General features: G+C 41.3%; 1 protein-coding gene across 1 annotated transcript in view; it reads right to left on the reverse strand.

Moving 5' to 3' along the window:
• The window catches only part of ATP2A2 (ATPase sarcoplasmic/endoplasmic reticulum Ca2+ transporting 2), a 67819-nt gene that overhangs the window by 7948 nt on the left and 43445 nt on the right, over positions 1-16426 (reverse strand). The window contains exons 8-12 of the mRNA XM_023516828.1: positions 11119-11207; positions 9979-10081; positions 8680-8811; positions 1285-1407; positions 977-1195 (exon numbers count right to left, since the gene is read on the reverse strand). Of these exons, the coding sequence (XP_023372596.1) occupies positions 977-1195; positions 1285-1407; positions 8680-8811; positions 9979-10081; positions 11119-11207 (666 nt within the window). The remainder of the gene's footprint in view (positions 1-976; positions 1196-1284; positions 1408-8679; positions 8812-9978; positions 10082-11118; positions 11208-16426) is intronic.

Raw genomic sequence — 16426 nt, forward strand, 5'->3', positions numbered from 1 at the left:
GGGGGAGGGAGGCTGCAGAGCAGCACCAAGGAGGAAAGAAAAGGGGAGAGAAAAGAGGAGAGTGAAGAGGAGAGTGAGGCGGAGAGAGAGCGGGGGAGAAGAGAAGAGAGAGCGCATTTTCTTATTAGGGGAAAGAAGTTACTACACCTTTGTCACCAAATCATCTTTGACTCTCACTATAGTAGTCCTCTGAATCAAGGAAAAATACACTGAGGAATAAGCACATTATGACACCAGTCACTTCAGTGATTCACAGTACCAAGGCTTATTCCTTCTATTCGAAGCTTTAGGATGTCCCAGCCCTGCTATGGAAGAATTCTACTCTAGACTCAGTGCCCGTAGATCAGCAGCTAGGATGCCAGACACGTACACTGGAGTTGGTGGGTTTGAACCCAAACCAGGCCTGCCAAACAATGACAACTACCACAGAAAAACAGCCAGGCATTGTGGCAGGCACCTGTAGTCCCAGCTACTTGGGAGGTTGAGGCAAGAGAATCTCTTGAGCCCAAGAGTTTGAAGTTGCTATGAGCTGTGATGCCACAGTACTCTACCGATGGTGACAAAGTGACACTTTGTCTCAAAAAATAAAAATTAATTCTACTATAAGTAGAACGAATCTCCAACTTAACAACATTTTAACTTTCAATCAGCAATGATTAATCTATTATAAACATATTTCCCATTTTTGAAAAATCTTAAATTACCTGAGTTGCAAAATAGGTGTTATAAACCTACTTTAAGCTCACTTTGATTATTCTACTTTGAAAGCTAAGAGACTTCTATTAAACTGTTAACTATGTATGTCTGAAATAGCAACCTAAATTTTAAGAGTGACGCATTTGGCCTCCAGAAAAACAAATAACCACACCTCTTCCTTGGCAAAAGCAAGAATCATTTGACCTTTCTATTGAAGAAGTACTGTTCAAACACAATGAAACATGCAGGGTGTGGATGAAGAAACTTTTCATTTGCTAACCTCATATTTAATAAAGTTGGCAGAGTCCTCAAGGTGCATTTCTTCTCTTCTCATTGGGTTGTCATGAGTGGCCAGGGCCAGGCATCTCAGTGTATCACTGCCACTGCCCCACTCCCGAATAACAGACATGATCTTCTGTTTGACTCCAGGGGTCAGAGGAACTTTGGTACTTCCAACTCGAACGTGGGTGCACCTATCAATGACACCTTCAGGGGCACCCTGGAATGATACAAATTTAGATCAATTTTATTTATCACCTTACAGGGATCTTAACCCTGGTTAAGAACATCTCAATTTGCTGGACTTGCCTTCACAAACATCTTGCTCATTGACGTCCTGCTTGGTTTGTTTGGTGTACAATAAACCGACATTGATTTTCTATCACGTGAAAACTCTAGAGTGAATTCCTTTTTCATCAGCTGTTTTATGACCTATTAAGTGAATATAGAATATTACTGATGACAACTTTGTATATTTTTCAATAAACATTCACTAAGCAACTGTTATGTATGTGACAGATACTGAGGCTAGAGCAATAAACAAAGCAAGACAAGCTCCTGCCCTCATGAAACTTATCCTTTAGTTTTGTCAAGACAAAGTAGGATGCAAAAGTAAAATATAAGTACTGTGTGGAAAAGAGGATAAGGCAGGGTATGGGTGTATGAGTACATATACACTGCACTGTTATATAGTGGTCAGGAGGAGGCACCACTTAAGTAAAATCCTGAAAGAATAGAAGTGCAGCTTGGCATGTCCTGGCATGCTGAAGGAGTGCCAACATAGCTACAACAGTGTTTCTGAGAGAAAGAGGTGAGACAGGTAAAGGCACAGGGGGTAGAGGAAGGTCAGAGGCTCTTAAGTCATTGTTGGACATTTGGCTCTTGCAACAAGTGAAATGAGAAGACAATGGAGAGTGTCAAGGTCTGTCATGTCTCCTTTAATAGGCTAAAAGGAAACAAGGAATACTGTTTTGTGACAACTGATGTCAACTTGGACCAGGGCGATGGCACTGGAGAGGTCAGGCTGTAACTCCCTGCAACAATAATACGTGGCCACACCTAAGGAACAGTTTTTGGGTATTCTAAATAGTTTTAGTCAAGACTTTGGCTACTATATTAGGCTTTTAGCATCTTGACGATAAAGTCATGAGACCAAAAATCACCAAAGTACAAATAAAAAAAATGGCCAAGGACAAGCCAGTGAAAGAATCAGCCAAGGAGACCTTGAATGAAGGGAGGTGAGGGAGGGAAAACAAGTATGGGACTGTGGAAGCAAAGTGAAGGGGTGTTTCAAGGAGTGAGCAACAATACCAAAGGACAGGTCAGGTAAAACAAAGATTGAGAAATTAACCTTTAGCTTTCAACTACAAATAAAGTTACCCCTTCCTTCTCCCCCGACCCTTCTAGCCTATGGTACAAGCTAGGAATGTCAGTACAAAACTCAGTAGAAACACTGAGTGAGAATTCCTTTGTCACAAGTATGATGTTAGTGCAAGCTTTGTGTAGATAGTGCCAGCTTGAAGACGTGTCCTTCTACTTCTAGTCTGATGTGGCAGAGATGAAATTTTATCATATGCCTTTTCTGTATCTGAGATGAACTTATAAACATCTTTATCTAATTAATGAAGTTATTAATTACACTGATTTCCTCTCAGACACATACTTAATAATTTTAGAGATCTCAAAGAATCTTTGTATCCAACATAGGAAAGCCAAGAGGGGGCTGAAGTCTGCTGACCTGAGAGACTAGACATACTGAGTCATAGAGCAACTGTTAGCATGGAGCTGCCTCAGGCACAGAGGAACAGAGGTAAGAGCATGATGCTGAGTTATGCATGTAAATCACACTTAAGTGGTTTTAATCAAGTAATTATACCAAAGGGGCATGTACTAAACAATGGGGTGGGGGGGTGGGGGGACGACAAAGCCTTTCTTCTACTGGCCAAGAGTGGTCGTCCTAGCCATGTGGGCCACAAAGCTGAAACACTGGGCCTGCTCTGTCTCTCAACTAGGATAGAGCTCTGAAGTGGGGAGGGGAGAACAGAGTTTGGGAATCTCAGTGAATGAACACCTTGGCATTTTTTATCTCCTTGCCAAGCTGATGTGAAATGATGCAAAGGAGCTACGGAGCAAAGAGATGTCTTATCTGGCACACTGAGAGGATGGACTTCTCCCTGCTGCTCATCAGCTAATACACAACTTTTGAGCCCTAGGATGCAGTTTGTTTCCCTACACCGAATAGGTGGTGACAGGTCTAAAATCCAGCAAATCCATCCTGCAGTCTGCAAAGATGAGAGTTCAGGTTGCTTGAGATACTTAGCTACAACTGCTAACAGAACAATGTGGCTTTGTGTGTGTGTATGAGTTTTAGAGACAGAGTCTCACTTTGTCACCCTTGGTAGAGTGCTGTGGCATCACAGCTCAAAGCAACCTCCAACTCCCGGACTTAGGCAATTCTCTTGCTTCAGCCTTCCCAGTAGCTGGGACTATAGGTGCCCACCACAAAGCCCGGCTATTTTTTGTTGCAGTTTGGCTGGGGCTGGGTTTGAACCCAACACCCTTGGTATATGGGGCCGACGCCCTACTCACTAAGCCACCTTTTTTTTTTTTTGGAGACAGAGTCTCAAGCCGTCACCCTGAGTCAAGTGCTGTAGTGTCACAGCTCACAGCAACCTCCAACTCCTGGACTTAAGTGATTATCTTGCTTTAGCCTCCCAAGTAGCTGGGACTATAGGCACCCGCCTAAACACCGGGCTATTTTTTGGTTGTAGTTGTCACTGTTGTTTGGCAGACCCAGGCTGGATTCAACCCACCAACTCCAGTGTACGTGGCTGGTGCCCTAGCCACTTGAGCTATAGGCGCCCCACTGACACAATGTGGCTTTCCAAAGATTCACTTCCTCGCTTACTGGCAAGCAGGAAGTGAGGAGTCTAAAACTAAATTGGCAAGGGCCTATTTCTATAGGGGCAGGAACCTAAGGTCTTCACAGCTATTTGTGAATCACAGAATCTATACTTCAGCTGAGACATCCTCAATTCTGGCTTCAGTTTTTTGTTAGGATGTTATACAAAGGCAAAGTGGCATAAAGAAAAGGGTGTGTATGGTAAAGTACAGTCTGCCTCACACTGAGACTATATACAAGTCAAGGAAAGCCTTCGTGTGCTTTCCACAGATTAGACAGGATGATCCAGAAGGTCTTTTCACAGTCTGACATGTTTCTATGGTCACCAGTGCTTTAATCTGACGTCCTTAAGAAAATAGGTGCTCTTCCTCCCCCCAACTTACGCTGTACTTGTCCAGTGTGGTGCTATCTCTTGATCTGCCCTGATTATCCGTGAAGGAATGAAAGGGGTTGGTTGTGACAGGTGACAATTCAGTAAAGGGGAATCTCGTGTTTTTTTTTTTTTTTTGGCTGGGTCTGGGGTTGAACCCAATGCTCTCAGCATATGGGGCCAGCACCCTACTCCTTGAGCCACAGGCACCGCCCAGGAATCTCATCTTTATATAACAACTTCAAAAGGCTCGGTTTTTCTCTTTCCCCTCCCTCAAACCTGTTCCTTTAGTCATGCAGTAACTGTCTTCTCCCTTTTCCATTTCTCTTAGGGAACCCTAAGTTACTAAAAAGTTCTACAAAGGCCAGATGTGGTGGCTCATGCCTGTAATCCCAGCACTCTAGGAGGCCAAGGCAGGTGGATCACCTAAGCACAGGAGTTCAAGACGAACCTGAGCCAGAGCGAGACCCTGTCTCTAAAAATAGATGGGCATGGTGGCTGGTACCTGTAGTCCCAGCTACTTGGGAGGCTGAAGCAAGAGATCACTTGAGCCCAATAGTTTGAAGTGGGGGTGAGCTATGATACCATGGCACTCTACCAAGGCTGACAAAGTGAGACTCTGTCTCAAAAAAAAAAAAAAAAAAAAGGTAGAGCAGCCCCTGTGCCTCAGTGAGTAGGGCGCCAGCCCCATATACCAAGGTGGTGGGTTCAAATCTAGCCCTGGCCAAACTGCAACAACAACAAAAAAATAGCAGGGCGTTGTGGCGGGCGCCTGTAGTCCCAGCTACTTGGGAGGCAGAGGCAAGAGAATCACCTAAGCCCAAGAGCTGGAGGTTGTTGTGAGCTGTGATGCCACGGCACTCTACTGAGGGTGACAAAGACTCTGTCTTTAAAAAACAAAACAAAAAAACCCCCAAATTCTACAAAGTGGCCTCAAATACCCATCAGCAGCCTCCCAATGATAACAGGCAGGTGGGTCTAACACTAAAGAGGTTCTGCCCAGCAGAACTCAATCCCATAGGAATGCAAGCTCCAAGGTTGAGAAGTAGTTGCCATTGATGAGCTCTCTATTGGCATCTGGTCTGGAGAACCCACTGGGCTCTCATGGCTGTGCAGACCCTGGACTGAAAGTAGGGGTATTAACAGTGCTGAATGTTGGCCTGCTAGAGCTCTATGGCCCAACAATCAACAAACCTGTTTGCTATACATAAAAGCAGCAGCTGCTACTGCACAGGCTGGATATGTTTCCCAAGTAGTAGTGGCTTATTGGGGTAAGGGCCGGGCATAGACTCTGGGGAGCCTGACTTGTATCCTTACATTTCTCTTGCTATTCAGCTGCTCTGAAGGCACTACACTCCTCCTTCCAACACATCTTTGGCTGCTTCAGTTCCCATTCATGGGCTTCCACAGCTTGCTTAGCTTTATGCTGCTTCTCTCCCATTTCCCCTCATGCTCACACTCTTGGTTGACCCACAGGGTCCTGATGAGTGGTGGCATCTCATCTGTAACACACTTCTCATTCAAGCAATCACCCACAACTTTGGCCACAACAGGATAAAGGAAGTTATCATTCGAGCCCACCCACTTGAGGTTCTTAAGCTGAGCAGAGCGACAAGCAGGGTGACTAGTCTGTTGAGGGGCTCCAGGTGCTGGAGGTAGAACAGGTTGCTAGTGTCTGGCAGCAGCTGTTAGATACTGTTTTTACTCTAATCTAGCCTTACCAGACTTGTGAAGCCAGAGAAATCTAAGGATAGTGTTGTAGGGCAGATCCAATATGGTAGTCTTGAGGAGGAGGAGTGAACTGCTATTCCTCAGTAGCAACCCTGTCAGGGCTGCTGAGGTTCAGGTCCAACTCTTTTTTTTTTTTTTTTTGAGACAGAGTCTCACTATGTCACTCTTAGAGTGCCATAGCATCACAGCTCACAGCAACCTCAAGTTTTTGGGCTTAAGCAATTCTCCTCCCCTAGCCTCCCAAATAGCTGGGACCACAGGTGCCTGCCAAAACGCCCAGCTATTTTTTGGTTGTAGTTGTCGCTGTTGTCTGGCAGGCCCAAGCTGGATTCCAATCTACCAGCTCTGGTGTATGTGGCTGGCGCCCTAGCCACTGAACTACAGGCACCTAGCCCTCTTTTTTTTTTTTTTTTTTTGAGACAGTCTCAGTATGTCACCCTCCATAAAGTGCCATGGCATCACAGCAACCTAAACTATTGGGCTTAAAGTAGCTGGGAGTACAGGTACCTGCCACAATGCCTGGCTATTTTTTTGTTGCAGTTGTCGTTATTGAGCAGGCCCAGGCTGGGTTTGAACCCGACGGCCTTAGTGTATGTGGCTGGCGCCCTAAACACTGAGGTATGGGCGCTGAGCCACATCCAACTCTTGAGGCTCCTAGCCTTGTCACTAAGCTCAAAGGCTCTGACAGGCAAGGGGAAAGGGACTCAGAGGCCACTTCCCTGGTTCAGTGGACTCACAGAGAATGGCTGTGTCTTCCACTGCTGCCACTATACTGACTGACTTTTGATATCAGGATTATGTTTGCATCGTCAAAAGAATTGGTAAATGGTTCATTTTCCTTCTTTCTCTTATTATCTAAGTCTATACAAACTGTATTATTTCCTCCTTAAATGTCTGGAAGACTTGGGCCTGGAGAATTTTGTGTGGGAGGAGTTTAAGTTAACAGATCCTATTCATTAAAATTTCCTGGTGTCACTTTGGAAAGATGCTAACTTAAGGACGTGTCGATTTTTCTTAAGTTGTCAAATATACTGGTATAAAGTTGATCATAAATGGTTTCTGATCTGTATTTATTTCTTTTCTACTACTTTCTTTAGATGGGAGCCTGTATTTTGGGGGGGGGGGGAAACAGTCTTACGGTCATCCTGGGTAGAGTGCCCTGGAGTCTCCATAGCTTATAACAACCTCAAACCTGGGCTTAGGCAATCCTTTTGCCTCAGCTTCCCAAGTAGCTGGGACTATAGACATGTGCCACTATGCCCAGCTAACTTTTCTATTTTTAGTAGAGATGGGGTCTCACTCTTTCTCAGACTAGTCTCAAACACCTGAGCGCAATCAATCTACCTTCCTCAGCCTCCCAGAGTGTTGGGATTACAGGCGTGAGCCACCATACCCAGCCCCCCTAGCCTTTCCTTTCTAATATGTACAATTAAAGCTATTAATTTCCCTTGAATAATACTTTTGCGTAATATATGTTTAATATTTAGTTCAAAATCTTTTCTAATTTCCACTGTGGTTTTTCTTTTTTAACCCATGGATTATTTAAAATAACAGCTTTCAAATATTTGGGAAATTTGCTAGTCTTCCTTTTGGTAACAATTTCTAGTTTAATTCCACTGTGGTCAATAACAGTCTATGATTTTTAATCCTTTGCCCTTTGTTGAGTCTTGCTTCATGAACCAACAAAATAGTCTACACTCTGGTGAATGTATCTGAAAAACACAGGAAGTAGCATAATAGAAATACAAACATAGATAAGTTATGTATTTACTGTATTACTCGAATCTTCTGTATCATGGATTTTTCATCTTACTCAACCAATTATTGTGGTAGATGTGTTAAAATTTGCAATTCTGTGAATTTGTCTACTTTTTCTTTTATTTCTGCCAAATTTTGCTTTGTATACATACTTTACGATTCTGACCACTGGATTTAGCACAAGGTCACAGATGACTCTGACAAGACTCATTTTTTTTTTGAGACAGAGTCTTACTATGTCACACTCAGTAAAGTGCTATGGTGTCATAGCTCACAGCAACCTCAAACTCTTGGGCTTAAGCAATTCCCTTGCCTCAGTCTACCAAGTAGCTTGGACTACAGGTGCTTGGCTATTTTTTAGTTGCAGTTGTCCCTGTTGATTTTAGCTGGCCCGGGCTGGGTTTGAACCCACCAGCCTCGGTGTATGTGGACAGCACCCTTCCCACTGAGCTGGGGGTGCTGCCCAAGACTCATCTTTGATAAACTGGCAGAGGCAAGAGCTTGAGTAGAGAAGATACAAGAAAATAGGGGTGAAACAGGATAATATGTGCAAACAATCTTTCAAGAAGTTTTCCTATATAGGAAAAGAAATGTGGTGGCTGAAAGGGGAAATAAGCTCAGAAAAAAAATTTTTAAATAGAAACAGTGTAGCATAAAGATGGCTTATGCTAGGAGCACAGACAGGCCATTCACTACACCAGGGAAGAAGGCAGCCTTGTAGGTATAGACCGTGGCCATGGAAACGATCTACTGAGTGCTTTCATTTTCCTGGTCAAATAGATAGCAAGATCTCTTTACCTCAAAGTGAATATGGGAAAGGAGATATTCCAAGTTTGAAGAGATAAGGCATAATTAGTTTTCTAAGAGAAGAGCAGAGTGAATAGCCTAAGTTTACAACATGCCTGATGGGCAGCAAAATGATATACCAAGCTCAAACACTGACCGAGTTGCAGGCATTTGCACGTTCTATTTTTGAAAGACCCTTCAATTCTGTATCAAATACATTCATCTTCTCTACCAGGCAAGTTAGAGCCGTCTCTGTAGCTTCTCCAACTTTTTCATACACACCCTTTGCCTGTATTGGGTAAAAGTATAAAAAGTGGAATAAGGAAAAAGTAAACAGGTAAATTTCTTTTTAATATTTTTTTCCCCACAGAAGGACAGCCTGTCCTCTAATATATTATTATTCTATAGACCATTTTTATCCTACTCTAAAGCAGGTGACCCAGATAATTAAAAGCATACTCTAAGTACAGATGTTACATTATTGTCTTATTCTAGTAATTAGGTTTTTTAATTCCCTTAAAAAAGCCACTAATCACAGTACTGATTATTTCATACAAATATAAGAAGCCATGATCACAGTATTTATTAATTCAAAGATCTTTCAAATAGTGTTTGTAATTCCACATCACCGCTTATTATTCTAAAGCATTAACACTCTGCTTCTGACAGGTCTGGGGCTTGCCTTTGTGATAGAAACCAAATGATTTACTTTACTAATTATAAAAAGGAAGAGGGGAGAGTTTTCTATTGGTTAAGTTTTATGTTATTATCCTTCCATTAAAACAACCCTCTAAGCCATGGCTTGTTCTCAAGGATATAATGCTATCCATCTGAAGCAGGATTAATCCCCTTTGCTTTCAGATAAATATTTTCTATCCTCAGTTTTAGGTGATTTAGAACAACCTTGCTGTAATAGGCAAGATTTTTTTTTTTTTTTTTTGAGACAGAGCCTCACTATGTCCTCCTCGGTAGAGGGCCGTAAAGTCACAGCTCACAGCAACCTCAAACTCTTGGGCTTAAGCGATTCTCTTGCCTCATCTTAGCCTCCCAAGTAGCTAGGATTATAAGCGCCCACAACACCTGGCTATTTTTTTTTTCTGTTGTAGTTGTCATTATTGTTTAGCAGGCTCAGGCTAGATTTGAACGCGCCTACCTCCAAGTATGTGGCTAACATCCTAACCACTTAGCTATGGGCACAGAGCTCAGGCAAGACCATCTTAAACACTACAACTCTTATTTAAGTAACTATAATACTCAGTCACAGAGGATAACTGAAAGGTTTTCAGCTTTCCTTGGCTAGGTAGTGCTGACCTAATATAGCCTCTTGAACAGAAACGGGAAATAAAATCAGGAACCCTTAACTTTCAAAGACAAGGAACACTAGATGTTCATTCTACCTACCCCACTGCCCTTGGAGTAGGAATAGCCATTCCTTCTCATATATGAAGAACCTTACCTCATTGTAATCCAAAGCTGAGTCATTACAAAGAGCACAGATTGTTGCTAATTCTACAAGACCATCATACTGGTGACAGTTTACTGGCTTATCATCTTTATGCCTGTCAAAAGAGAAAACAAAGTGTAGTTATTTATGATTTTTCCCTCCATTTTTTAATAATGACAATGGAATTTGGGGGACAATAGATTAGACAGTGTTCAAAAGAATATGTGGATGACTATTCAAAATCTGATGTTTGAGCCAGGCATGATGGCTCACGTCTGTTATCCCAGCACTCTAGGAGGCTGAGACAGATGGATTGCGTGAGCTCAGGAATTTAAGACCAGTCTAAGCAAAAGCAAAATTCTGTCTCTAAAAATAGCTGGGTGTGTGGCAGGCATCTGTAGTTCCAGCTACTTGAGAGGCTGAAGCAAGAAGATTGCTTGAGCCCAGGAATTTGAGGTTATTGTCAGCTATGATGCCATGGCACTCTACTGAGCATAACTAAGACTCTATCTTTAAAAAAAAAAAGGCTCAAGTGCCTGTAGCTCATTGGCAAGGGCAACAATCATGTACACCAGGGCTGGTGGGTTTGAATCCAGCCCAGGCCTGCCAAACAATGATAACTACAACCAAAAATAAATAAATTTTTAAAATGCTGGGCATTGTGGTGGGCACCTGTAGTCCCAGCTACTTGGGAGGCTGAGGCAAGAGAATCACTTAAGCCCAGGAGTTTGAGGTTGCTGTGAGCCGTGACACCACAGCACCCTACCCAGGGCTTGAGACTCTGTCTCAAAAAAAAAGAAAAACACAAAAACAAGAACAAAAAAAACATCTGTTTGAGCTAGTAACAGACAATAAAATACAATGAAAGGGATAATCAGATTATAACCTTGCTCTTTTCAAGTTTTTGTTTAGGGTGGCACCTGTGGCTCAAGGAGTAGGGCACTGGGACCATATACCAGAGGTAGCAGGTTCAAACCTGGCCCTGGCCAAAAACTGGAAAAAGAAAAAAAAAAAGAAAATTTTTGTTTAAAAGAAAAAATGGACTCTCTAGTGTTAACTCAAGCCACATTCAAAACTTTTAAGATAAACTGCAAATCTATATAGTTATTAAATACTGCCACACCAGATCCTTAAGGAGTAGCAGCTACTCACACTTCTCCAATAGGTGCGTATGTTGATCCAGTTATGGTAAACTCATTAAGAGAACAAGTATCACCTTCAACTCTGTCCAGAATGAACATCTACAGGGGAAAAAGCATAAAGTTTGCATAAATGTATTTGTTAGATTAAGCAAGGGCAAATAACCTTTGTCATTTAAGAAAACATAGAAAGGGGAAATATGTTTGAATGAAAACACTGTCTCACCCTACTAAATAAAAATTATTGCCATTTTTTGACTCAAAGTTCTCTGGTAACTAAGACTTAATTGCTTTCTGCTATATAGGTTTCAGATGTCACTGCATTACTAACTCTCCTACTGCTCTTGAAGTACGAGTTAGACACATCCTCCCCCTCTGTTGTTAGTCCTTATGACTACTTCAGGGGCTTAATTCTTATCAAATGTTTAGCTACTTTTCAGTTTTTGTATTCACTGAAAGGAGATATATATATATATATATATATATATATATTTGTGAACTTCAGGGGTATATGCTTTTTCTAATCCAGCATCTTTATTGTATACTTTTTACATATAAGTCCACATACTTATACGTATGTGGACATCTTTTTGTCCTTTTTATTCTGGTAACAATATGCAGTTTATGAGGGTCCTATGGCTCTTCACTATATGTTTCATGATCTACAGGTGAAAGCTGAAATACTATAGAAATCTTGACCCAGTAAATTTGTGATGAATCCAGTCTGTACAAATGAGACTCCAGTTTTTGTCCACCTGTAGTCTGAGGGCTTCTAAACTACCGAGCACAACCCCCCTGCATTTTCCCCTTTATAGGCAGTGCCTGCTAAAGGTTCAGCTTGAACTTTCCCACCAAGGGGTCTGTAGCAAAGCAGAAGTAGAACTCATTTAAATAAAACTCATTGGCTAGGGGGGGTGGCGCAAACCTGTAATCTCAACACTCAAGGAGGCTGAGCTCACTGGTTTGAAACCAGCCTGAGCCAGAGCAAGACCATGTCTCTAAAAATAGCTGGGTGTTGTGGCAGGTAACTATAGTCCCAGCTACTTTGGAGGCTGAGGCAAGAGAATCACCTGAGCCCAAGAGTCTGAGGTTGCTGTGAGCTATGATGCCACAACACTCTACCAAGGGTTGACAAAGTGAGACTGTCTCCAAAAAAAAAAAAAAAAAAAAACTCAATTTAACTGAGGCTCAAGATCTGAAATACTATCCTTTATTGTGACTAGCTGTCATACTGCTGAAATCAATAGTGAGCAGCCAGTGCAGTAGTACCCAAGACACAGAAGACAAACTGTGTGAAACCCAATTGAATACTATGGGTCAGCAAAAGGTCAATTCCAAAGACAGGTCACTCTACAGAATGGTCAGAATTACAAATTTCAAATGAGTGGCTGAAAAAGAAGTATTAGGTAGTCCTTAGAGCTAAGCGTAAAAGCTTACATTTCAGAGTCGAATAAACATTCCCTGAGTAAAATCAGACAAGTGCTTCTCTGCTCCTTCCCACTTATTTTATTGTGGCAATAGCTCATTTTCTATGAAGCTGCATAACTACACGTATACAGTAAGGAGCTCGCAGAGCTGAGTGAACTGATGTTCCCTAGATGATATAGACAGAAGCATGCTTAGGAAAAAAAATTTCTAATTTTATAGAAGAATAAAATGACATGAGCTTTTTTTTTTTTTTTTTTTTGAGACAGAGCCCCAAGATGTCCCCCTGGGCAGAGTGCCATGGCATCACGCTCACAGCAACCTCCAACTCCTGGGCTCAAGCGAGTCTCCTGCCTCAGCCTCCCAAGCAGCTGTTGCCACAGGCACCAACCACAACGCCTGGCCATTTTTTTTGGTTGCCGCCATCATTGTTGCTTGGCGGGCCCGGGCTGGGGACTCGAACCCGCCACCTTAGGTGTATGTGGCTGGCGCCCTAGCCGCCTGAGCCACAGGCGCCGAGCCATGAGCTTTTTTCTTAAAGATGAAGGTTTTTCCCCATCTATATTTGTTTTCACAGATAATTCAGGATTCTAGTTTGGAAGAGTGATATTTACACTTGTAATTTTCACTGCAGATTAAAACTTGTAAAACAACTTATTTTAAAAAAATGAGGCTCGGCGCCTGTGGCTCAAGCGGCTAAGACACCAGCCACATACACCTAAGGTGGTGGGTTTGAATCCAGCCCGGACCTACCAAACAACAATAATGGCTGCAACCAAAAAAAAATAGCCGAGCGTTGTGGCGGGCGCCTGTAGTCCCAGCTACTTGGGAGGCAGAGGCAGGAGATTTGCTTGAGCCTAGGAGTTGGAGGTTGCTATGAGCAGTGAAGCCATGGCACTCTACCCAGGGGGATAGCTTGAGGCTCTGTCTCAAAAAAAAAAAAGAAAAAAAAGAAAAGTGATCTTGATTATACTTCTCAATGCCAAAATCTCTCTGATAAACTACTTCTCCAAGGAGGAATTTTTTTTTTTTTTTTTGAGACGGAGCCTCAAGCTATCCCCTAGGTAGAGTGCCATGGCATCACACTCACAGCAACCTCCAACTCCTGGGCTCAAGCTAGTCTCCTGCCTCCACCTCCCAAGTAGCTGGGACCACAGGCGCCCGCCACAACACCTGGCCATTTTTTGGTTGCAGCCATCACTGTCGTTTGGCAGGCCCGGGCTGGGGATTCGAACCCGCCACCTTAGGTGTATGTGGCTAGCGCCTTAGCCGCTTGAGCCACAGGCGCTGAGCCAAGGAGGAATTTTTAAAATGTAAAACAAGTCAAAAAGTCCATGTAATGTTTTAAAAACATATCTTCTCAGAAATTTGACTTATATTCAGTAAGAAAATCAGCTCATAAATAACCTCTTTCATCTCACAGTATTTGCCTGTTATACACATACAGCAAATACTTTTAAATCAAAAGCACATCAGAACTAAATCAACCTTGGAACAGAATTAAAAAGCTATAAGTGAGACATCAGATAAAATATCCAAAACATTAAGTTTGTCAAAAGGTGGAAGGGAGATGTAACTACCAATCTTTCCTATAGGAAAATTCAACTTTACCTTACGTGAAAACTTGTGTGACTCTCAAATATGTCACTTATCAGTCTTAGTTTTCTAAGCTCTTCTGTTTGTTTGTTTGTTTTTTGTAGTTTTTGGCCAGGGCTGGGTTTGAACCTGCTACCTCCGGCATATGGGGCCGGCGCCCTACTCCTTTGAGCCACAGGCGCCACCAGTTTTCTAAACTCTTAAAGCAGGATTTCCATATGATTCAAAGCCACATGAGAAACATAAATTAACTGCACTAAGCAATATCAAAGCTAATTGATAACATTATTACACACCATGCTATTTCCTTATTGATACCATGTTCATAAATGTGAAATTCTCTGGGTCTGATACAAAGCCTAAAATATTTTAAAGATGGTCAGAATTCTAACATACATTAAATCTTAAAGTGCTTGGGCATTTTATATTGTGAATAAGTCAACCACTTGGGATCTGCAGGATGAAATCTTCCTGTCAAGGGCAGTTATGCAATACTACTGCAGGAAACCTCCCAAGGAATACTGATTAGCATCCACTTTCTGTTGTGAAGTAAAACACTTACTCAAAATGCCTAGGCAGGTCTTTTCTTCACTCAAAGAAAATAAATCATGCCATTCAAAGGTGAATAAAAGAATGTAAGAACAAAAATAATTTTTATAATGAACTAGGTGACTGAAATTTTAAAAAAGATTATAATTTCATACTGCCACTGCTTACTTTCATGGACACAATGACTACTCCGAGGAATTAAAGCTTTCAAGCTAAGTTTAAATAATTTACTGGGGGAAACTAACAAACATGAAATTCTCTTTCTCTTCCTAAAAATAACCAGTTACGACAAAATTAGCTTTTAGCCAATGTGTCCAACCTTTTGGTTCTAAGAAATGAGAATTTAGTTAAATCCCTAAGACAAATCTGGAAGCTTACAACCTGAGAGCTGGAACAATCCAATTTGTTTTAAACACTTGTCCATCAAGTCTAAATCTGAGTTTGGACTTCATTAGGACTCTAGAGGGGTGGGGGTTTATATATAAAAATCATCATGAATTTAAAATTGGCAAGAGAAAGAAAAGATTTATATGGTTTAATTAAAAGAAAAACAATTTATAAAAATTTGTCTAAAACTTGGTGATAAGGCCAAGAAGGATAACTGTATTCTTTTAGTGCCATATAGAAGTACTAGACAGGGCCACTCTAGGAAAATGTAACATTGCTTGTGCTATTTATTAATAAGGGCTCATTTTATATGAAATTGATTTGTGTCCTGCAGAATAACTGTAATTTTATTCCCCAACAGGATGTTAAAGAGTTTTGTAATCTAACTTAGCAATCCTATCCTAATATTCAACACTTCCTCAAAATGTTATTACCAGTTTTATAGATTCCCTGAAAAATGACCTGATACAATCTACCCAAATACTCTGTATTTGCATGAGTCATGCGTGCCTTATGGAAAATTGTACTTTGACTTATACCAAGTCAAAACCTAGGGAAAATGCCTTACATAAAGGAACTTAATTCAGTTGTATCATTATTTTTTTTCAGTTTTTTTTTATTTAAAGAGAGGTTTAAAGGTTTCTTATTTCATCCAATGATGGTCAGACAATACATATGAGGAAGTATGAACACACTAATGAAGCAAATGAAAAGCAATTACAGTTGACCCTCTGTATCTATGGAGTCAACCAAACCTCATATAGAAAATATTCAGGGAAAAAAAGTGCATCAGTACTGACCACATACAGGCTTTGTTATTATTCCCTAAGCAATACAGTATGTAACAACTATTTACATAGCATTTATATCATGCGAGGTACTGTAAATAACCTAGAGATGATTTAAAGTGTATGGGAGAATGCAAAGACATCATATGCATCTTATATATCAGGGACTTGAGCATGTGTGGATTTTGGTATCTGAGGGAGGTCCTGGAACTAACCCCTCACAGAACTGATGAAAACACTGCTCCATTAAACATTTTATGGAAACACCAATTAGGATGTCAGGTAGGAAGCTTAACCACTAGCTTCCTCTACAAATTGTTAACATACATGTACCTTGAGACAGAGGATAAGAAAAGTAGAAAAGGAAACACAGTCCATGACACATGTACAGAAAAAACACTTCTAAGTTTGCTCACACAAATAGATCAGCCATGTAGCTATCCTGTATTTCACAACACAATTTTCAGAATTAAATGCATAATTACTCTGAAATACCAGAAATTGAGTTTGGGCTATATATACAACCGACAAAAGGATATGATATTTATTATAAATCAAAGCTTTTTTTTTTTTTTT

The sequence above is a fragment of the Otolemur garnettii genome, unplaced genomic scaffold (genome assembly GCF_000181295.1).
Source record: "Otolemur garnettii isolate 467f Iridium unplaced genomic scaffold, OtoGar3 scaffold00099, whole genome shotgun sequence".
Lineage (NCBI taxonomy): Eukaryota > Metazoa > Chordata > Mammalia > Primates > Galagidae > Otolemur > Otolemur garnettii.